The sequence below is a fragment of the Fukomys damarensis genome, unplaced genomic scaffold (genome assembly GCF_012274545.1).
Source record: "Fukomys damarensis isolate Sample0158 unplaced genomic scaffold, DMR_v1.0_HiC HiC_scaffold_24, whole genome shotgun sequence".
In the NCBI taxonomy this organism is placed as follows: Eukaryota; Metazoa; Chordata; class Mammalia; order Rodentia; family Bathyergidae; genus Fukomys; species Fukomys damarensis.
The window spans coordinates 57,163,563-57,172,286 of record NW_022900936.1 but is presented as its reverse complement, the minus strand read 5'-3'; the positions used below and the strand labels follow the sequence as shown (position 1 = coordinate 57,172,286).

Genomic DNA, 8,724 nt, shown 5'->3' with positions numbered 1-8,724 from the left:
TATTTTTAGGAAAAATTTCAAAGGAAAATAAATCTGGCCTTTCCTTTTTTAAAAAAAAATTATGCATCATGCTACTGTTTCACCAGAAGAGATATTTCTAGGCATCATCAGTTTTGATTTTCATGGGATAGCTAAGCTAATGAAATTATAGATTATTTTAAGATCTGTAGATATCATTTATTATGCTCTTAAAAGTTTGCATTTTAAACTAGTTCAACCTGAATTCTACTTTAGGGCTTTCAATGAAAGTACCATATACTTTCCATATATATGTTGGCTGGAAAGTCACACTTTGTGATTTAGTTTTGATGATATTGGTTTTTTTGCACTTACTAAAACTCAGGAGCAAACACCACATAACTATTGCATTTTCTTTTCTGGGGAGCACTTTCTTTTCTGAGGAGCTTGAATTGTGTGATAAATCCAATATTGCAAATCTTTAAAATGTTACATTTTAGAACATTTAATTTAGAATTATTTATTCCTTTTTTTTTTTTTTTGATACTGGGGATTGAACTCAGGTCCTTGCTCTTGCAGGGCAGGCCACTGAACTGCTGAGCTAAATCCCTGACCCCTATTTATTCTTAAATACAAAAATTCCTGAAAATTTCAAAATATATTTAATACATTTTGATTAAATTATAATGTAAGATATAGAAGAAAATTGTTAAATATTTGCATTTATTTTCATGTGTAATATATATTATGTATCTTTTATGAATATTTATTTCTTACATAAGTCTGTTATTTCTGACATGACCACCAGCAAAGCAATGTGGTAATACAATTTCATGTTATATGTTTTGTGTGAAGGTTAACATACAAAGATCTTTATAAAGTTTGTTTTTCTTATTTCTTTGTGTGTGTGTGTGTGTGTGTGTGTGTGTCCAGTTCACTTTTTGGAGCATGTACCCATGGGCACAAGATCTGTGCTCTGTTGCCCTCCTGTCCTACTGGAAAGTGTCGTGGTAATAACATGGAAAATAGCCCTCAGAAGCCAGCCTCTCTGCACAAGAGCCTATAAAAAAGAAACAAATCAGACCATCCACACCAACTGCACTGATGGGAGAATAACCTGGGCCTCCAGACCTGACCTGAGTCCTCACCTTCAGATTAATGCAGTGGCTGTCTCTCATGATGGAATGTACACCTGTGAAATAGTAACATCTAACGGGAATTTCCACAATGTGTATCACCTCCAAGTGCTAGGTAAGAGCTGCCACATGCTGTGATATATCACATCATATTTGTGGCCAATCATATGCTCTAACTTTCATCTCTGAACTTGAGGCTGAAGTATAATTTTCCTCACATCTCTGCAGTGCCCCCTGAAGCAAACATCTTTCTCAGAGAGAATAAAGATTTGGTGGTGTGCGAGGCAGTTGCAGGCAAGCCGGCTGCCCAGATCTCCTGGATGCCCGAGGGGCACTGTGTGACTAAGGAAGAGGAGAACAGCAATGGCACCGTGACGGTCAGAAGTACCTGCAGCTATTCAGACAGCAACGTGTCCTCTGTGACCTGCTTGGTCTCCCATTTGACAGGCAACAGGAGTCTTCCCCAAGTTTTGGCTTCTGGTTAGTACTTTTTTAGTTTTTTTGTTTGATTTTCCCCCCATTCTTTTATTGAAGTTAAGAAGGATAACAGTGTGTAGAGAAATTTCATTTGAAGATTCTTTCTCAGTCTCCATTTTATCTTCCCTCCCCTTGCAAAATAGAGAAATAATATTACAAAGAATATTACAGAAATTTCTTATAGAAAGCCATATTTTAGAATTCAGTTTGTTGCATTTATACTGGTTGTTTCTATGCTAGTATTAAATTGACTTACATAGTGTTTTAAAAGAATATTCGTGGATTTAATTGAAGTATTTAGTGTGACTTTAAACAGATACTTCTGATTTTATGAGGACAAAGTCACTCAGAAATTGTCTTCCTGGATTGTTAGTTGGGCTGCTTTTCTTTTCTAGACTCTTCCTGGTGGAATTGCTTAAATGTCTTATAATAACATCTGTGACTTGGCTTTTCCATTATTTGCTTCTGTTCTACTTCCATTTTTTGTCATTTAAAAATATTTAAATATCACTTTAATCAATACAACACATATCATTTAAAGTCAAATTGTTCTACAAGGTCCTACCTGAAAAACACTAGCCTAACCTCTGGATTTGCAAGTCCCTTTCACTGTCCTCATTCAATTCCCAGAGGCAAATACTTTTAAATCTTCAAGTGTTTCTTTTAGTATTTAACTCCATTTTGCTAAGACGCATACTCATGTTGCTATATCTTATTTATCAAATTTAGGTCTTAGGCAGCCACTTCCTCCGCTAGTAGATAAGCATTTAACATTACCTTATTCTTTCTCTCACCCGACATATCAGTGATAAAGCACCTATTATTCAATCAAATTGCTGCTGATTACATTAATTTGGATGTGCAAATATGATTATTAAATTTATCAACATATTCTCTTTTTACTTTTTTTTACAGTCTTCATAATTGCTTTACTTTTTAAAATGTCGTGTATATACTCATTGAGATTTAACATGAAGTTCAGTGACAAAATCAAAGAACTCCTAGTAATGTTTTCCACAGATTTGACTTAGGTAATCTATCAGTTCCATGTTTTTCTGGAAGATATCCCTTCTTGAGTTTTTCCATGCTCTTGGTCACTTGACCTGTTACATAGCTGTTGGCCCCGATGGTCTCTTTGCCTTGATCCTCTGCTTATATATAAGCAGATCCTGTATATACTTCCTCTGAGTTCCTTCTGTCTTCTGCCTTTTGTTTGTTTTAATCCCTTTCTTTTATATACACTGGTTGGTAATCCTTGGCTGTCAGTCGATTTCCCAGTGAACACTGAAGAACTGATTGCAAGCCTGAGTATATGATAGTGGGACCACCATTAAAAATATTAATTTCCAGCTGAGCATGGAAGCATACTGGAGAGGCTGAGGATCAGAAGTTCAAACCCACCCTGGGCTACTTAGTGAGGCTGTGTCGCTAAACAAACAAACAAACAACTGAATATGCCAAAGATGTGTGTAGCGTAACCTAGGGTTTGATCTCCAGTACTGAAAAGGAAAAAAAATTATTCCTAAAGCAGTTTTTTAATTTATTTTTGGTACCAGGGATCAAACTCAAGACCTCTTGGTTGCCATCAGGCAGGCGTGGTACCACTGAGCTACATCCCCAGGCCAGAAAGAGATTTTTTAAATAAAGCTTTACCAAGGATATTAATTGTGCCTTGGCCATGTATGGACTCCCACCATCCAGTGTGACAATATGATGTCCTATTTTAGACTACTAGAGCTGGAAGACCATGTAATCCAAACTCCCACTGAATGCAGGGATTGCCTTTGTTTTCCTTGCTCATCCAATAAGAGATGCCTCATTACTGTAACAGTTTCATAGCAATGCTGTTGATGTTTCTAGGAGTAAAGCCAAACTTTAAAAAATAAAATCCTGAGAAATGCAGGACTTAAAAATGGTTTAAAAGACCAGACATCAGCTTGCTCAGCCTCTCCTTCACTTCCTTCTCCTGCCCTTCAGCCACATTCATGGAAAACCAGGAGCAGTTTTGAAACCACTTTTCAAAGTGGCAATTCCTTTGCTTACTTGCACACTTAGACTGAGCTTTGTACTGTGGCCAGTAGCTTACAGATAAATTAAGTTTGCTGCCATGCATTCATTTCAGTTTCAATGCCTTAGCAGAAAGGCACCTTTGGAGTTAGTTATTTTTCCAATTATTGTCCAGATAAGCTATTTATTTCTGAATGTTAGAGGTGAGAAAACCCTTTGTTCTTACTGTAATAATGGGGTCTGAGTTTTACGTCTTTTGTACAGAAATTTGCCATTCATGAGTCCTTTAAGCATAAAGACCCCACTGAGATATGTCTTATTGGAAACTCTAGTGCTGGAATTGATAAAGCAATTCAGAAGTGTTTAAAATAAAATGACAGAAGTGAATTTCGTGTACTGTGAGACATCCTTGAGCCACATATGTTTTGATTTTTGAATAGATTTTTTTAATAGAAAAGTTTTAGGTTCACAGCAAAATTGAGTTGAAAGTATAGAATGTTCTCATAGATGTCATAGTACCCTACCCAGGTAGAACCTTCCCACTGTGGGCATCCTGCACCTCAGTGTTACAGTTATTACAATCCCTGCATTCACATGGACTCATAATTCTCACCCAAAGTCCAGAGTTTGCATTAGGGTTAACTCTTGCTGATGTAAATTATATGGGTTTGGATGACTACAAAGTGTTAGTCATCCTCATTGTATTACACGAAACTGTATCAGTGCCATACAAATTCTTTGTGCTCCTCCTCTTTACCTATCCCTCCCTCCTACTCTTGGCATCGATCTTACCCACTGATCCTACCTGTTGATCTTTTCATATCTTCCTAGTGTTGCCTTTCTCAGAATGCTGTATACTTGCAGTCATGCATCATGTAACCCTTGAAGATGGATGGGCTTGTTTCACTTAATAGAAAGCATTTAGATTTCATCCATGTCTTTTTATGGGTTGATATTTATTTGTTTTTGCACTGAATAATATTCTGTTTCTTGATTTGCCACATCTGAACCATACATTTTTATGTCTATGATTACAGGTACCTCAAAATCAAATGACTTATATATTAAATGCATAATTCCTCCCATTATTATTATTTTGATCATCGTGGGATCAGTTTGGCTTTTGAAAATCAGGGCCTTCAGGTATTGCGTGATTATTGTCTTTTCTCTTTTAGCTTTATTGGACTAGAAGAATAAGAAATATGGAAGTAACTGGGTAAATGAGGATGTTAACATCAATTCTTTCATAATCAAGAAGCATCTTTGCTGTGGACTGGACTACTTTGAATGAGAAGAGATTTTTCTGGGTTGATATGACAGGCAAGCAAGCACGGTCAATTAAGCCAGTTAGGTCAGAATCTCGGGAAAGACAACACATGCTAATATTTTTATTTGGGAAATAATTACAATAATTTATTTCATATGACATATATTCCCTTGCATCAAGCTCCTGTTTCATAATTTTACTTCTCTTTCCAAAATCCAGAGTTCTTCAAGCAGCATTCTTGCTGGTGGTTCATTTCTAACTTATTATGGCTTCTATGAAAATGAACCCTAATTTCCAACAATAGTGTTTTTTCTATTTTCAGTCTAAACAATAATGTTTCCTATATTAATTCCCACTCATTTTATTTTTATAGGAAATGCAAGCTTAAAAAACCAGCAGCTACTCCTGTTATTGAAGAGGTAAGATAAGATAAAAAATAATATTTATAAACTTTAGACATACAGCTGGAAAATCTAGCGTTTTGTAATTTGCATCAATATTAGTGTTTTAGTTGAAAAATGAAAAACTTCTGGTATTACAATGCTAATTGGTATACTTATTTTGTCAGTTATCTATGAAGTGCTATTTATATATTACCTCAAATTCACATTTTCATCCCAAACTTCATCTTAATGATATGACATTTGCATTATTTGAACTGTAATCTTTGGAGAAACTGAACTGGTATTTCCTCTTTCATGAAAACATATCGAATTCTTGACTTTGCCTTTATAATTCCATTTTCATTTTCCTCTTACTCAATCTTTAAACATACCCTGCTCCTCAATCTCTCATACCTAGTTACTTTGACTCTGTCCTTTGAAATTCTTCAGTTACTTCATCTCTCTCCATTTCTACTTTCACATAACCATCATCTCATAAACAGATATAAATAATCAGCAAATATTTTTGATAAGTGATTAAGACAAAGCCTTGTTCTATGTTCATATAAGCCCAGAGACACAAATATAAGCATTATTGGTAGATGCTAAAGCTGTATGTACTGGTAAAAAATTACAGGTGGTTTCTGTAATACTTCCTGTCCTTTTTAGCTGGGTGTGGTGGCACATGCCTGTAATCCCAGCACTCGGGTGGCTGAGACAGGAGTATTGCTGTGAGTTCGAGACCAGCCTGGGCTACATAGTGAGTTCCAGGTCAGTCTCAACTACATAGTGAGACCCTGTCTCAAAAAAAAGAAAAAATCCTGTCCTTTTTGAACTGCTTTTGACTTTGGGTTTTTTCTTAGGATGAAATGCAGCCCTATGCTTTTTACACAACAAAGAACAACCCACTCTACGAAGCTGCAAACAAGGTTCATGTGTTTCAAGTATCACAAAGTGGAGTTGGTGGCCTGGACTTCCATATTTGATAAGTTATTAGAATCTAGCACCAGGAAAAATTAATCAAGATACATTATAATTACTGTTTTGGATTTTCTTATGGATCTAGAATGGAAAACCTATTTTGAAGTTAGTTCTGCAAAGCTTCTTGGAAGAAAAAGATGTTCTAATGGATTTATGTCCTTCTACAATGGGAATTTTAGAATTTTAGCTGCTATTAGCTAGTTCTTTGAAGACCTTGTTATTGTACAAAGAAAACACATGCTCATATTAAAATGTTCAAATTGTGCAATACAGAATAATGAAAACTAAGTTTCTTCAAGAAATAATTTTGTCAAAGGAACAATCACCAACAGTTTTTCATGTATCCTTTAAGAAGACATACATCTGATATGTTTATGTGCCTATAGTGTGTGCATTTGTGTGTCTATTTACATTTGTGTTTGTATGTATATATGTGTGTGTGTGTGTGAAGACACAAATAGGAACATATTGTAATGCTACTTATAGAGAAGCTAATAATGTAAGTCTTGGAGACATTTTTATGTCAATACAAGAAAATCTACCTCATTCTTTTCTAATGGCTATATAAAATTCCATGGTATGATTATATAATAATTTAATTAACTACAGCCCAGTGATGGACATTTAGATTAAGTTTTGTTTATGGTATAAGCAATAGCAGTATAATGTTTCTTGTGGGTATATTTCTTTGCATTGTTTGAATGCATCTGTAGGATAATTTCCTTGAGTGAAATTACCATGTCAATTGGTATGCACTTTTATTATTGATAGGTATGTCAAATTGTATCAATTTACATTCCCTCAACAGTGTATGATTGTTCCTTATTTTGATATCTGCAAGATTCTCACTTCCTTGATTCCCATTTTCTCTTTTAAATTAAATAGTTGACTAATATGATGTAAGATTATAATAAGAACTGTACTAGTTAATAAAACTGAATTTATATTTTTTGTTGTGTTTGAAAGACAGAGCATATGTGTAAAGATGTTAGATTGTTTTCTGAGACACAAGTCTTTATGGAAGTGTTGATATTCAATGTGTAACAGTTTTGCAGATGATACAGGTTGACATTGTGTATTTTTGTAGTATTCATTGTGTTCTGGTGTATTTCTCAAGTAGTAGATATCTATGGCCTTTATATGTAGCTAAATAGGCACTACAGAGAATTTGGGGTTTCTGCTTGCTAAAAGAACAGCAATAGGATGACATGACCCTCCCCTATGTATTTCTGTGGAGCAAAATATTGGGATTATGTATAATGAGAATTTTTAATATCATAAAAATCTTGTTAGACATTAAAAGTATGAAAAAATAAAACTATATCAGGAAAGATATTAAAAGATTTTTGTCATGACAGAAATTAAAACAAAATACATTCATTTTTCAATTGTATCATCAAAGAAAGTTAAACCAGTGACTGTCATACTGATACATTTTATCTTTCTCCCGATATTTTAATTGTTTTAGGCTTTGTTCTTAAGGGGAGTTCTTAAGTCTATGCTAGAGGTAAAACTAATATATTGACATGTGGTGCATGATATTTTTGATGGAATATTTTCACTTGCGCTCTTAACCTCCCCCCAAACTCACTTCAATCCATTGTTTCTTCACTTGAGTATTACTGAATGGTGTGCACAATGGACATCATAACCCTGTCCTTGACATTTTACTAATTCTTCACCCACCCTTATTTGGGATGAACTCTTAGTCCGTAGAACCAAGACTATATGTTTAAATATTACTAAAAAAATACAACTGCCATGTTTTACTTAAGTGAGTCCTTCACTTATAAATGGGACAAAGCACACAGGCTGCTTTTAGCAAACAAAGCAGCTTCTCAGTATTTTGGGCAGATGGACTCAAAAGGAATTATAAAACCCCACTAGGGCCAAAAGTATAGCAATCTTGTACACACTTGAGCAGACCATCCTTGGGCACTCAAGTCATAAATATTTCACCCCAGTTTTCTTAGCCCCTTCAATACCTACAGAAGCCTAATTCCTTTCCTAGTTAGTGGCTTTTATCTCTCTCTCCTGGTGTTAGCCCATCCACTCATGGATGGAATCTCTCCCAGGTAGCTACCTCTATCTCTCTTCCAGTGTCAGGCCATCCACATATGGATGTGATAAACAGCTTTTCCCAGTTAGCTGCTAGAATCTCCTAATTTTAGGCCCTGGTTCTAGTCCCTGTTCACTGGAATAAACTTTTCTTTCAAAAGCCTGTTTTGATAAGTGGATTCTTTATGACAACAACAAAATGTACTTACAATTTAACTTGATAATGTCTAAGGAGAACATAAAATAGTAGTAAAGACTTCAAGATAATTTAGAAACTAGGCACAGTTTTGCATATCTGTAATCCCAGCACTCTGGGAAGCAGAGAGAGAAACATCCCAAGCCTGAGCTAATCTGGGTAATTTAACGACTTAGCAAGATCTTGTCTAAAAATGTAATGAAAACATAATTAAAAATAAAGTCTGGGGTTATAGCTCAGTAAAAAGGCTCTGGGTTTAAT

The 8,724-nt window shown here is 35.0% G+C and overlaps 1 protein-coding gene across 2 annotated transcripts in view; it reads left to right on the top strand.

The window, feature by feature from the left end:
• The window catches only part of LOC104866243 (cell surface glycoprotein CD200 receptor 1), a 26,661-nt gene extending 20,401 nt beyond the window's left edge, over positions 1–6,260 (top strand). For both annotated transcript variants that reach the window (XM_010630123.2, XM_010630122.2), the window contains 5 exons: positions 892–1,209; positions 1,323–1,574; positions 4,616–4,721; positions 5,219–5,264; positions 6,092–6,260. In XM_010630123.2, coding sequence (XP_010628425.1) covers positions 892–1,209; positions 1,323–1,574; positions 4,616–4,721; positions 5,219–5,264; positions 6,092–6,214 — 845 coding nt within the window. In that variant the 3' untranslated portion in view covers positions 6,215–6,260. The remainder of the gene's footprint in view (positions 1–891; positions 1,210–1,322; positions 1,575–4,615; positions 4,722–5,218; positions 5,265–6,091) is intronic.
• Positions 6,261–8,724: the final 2,464 nt, after the last annotated feature.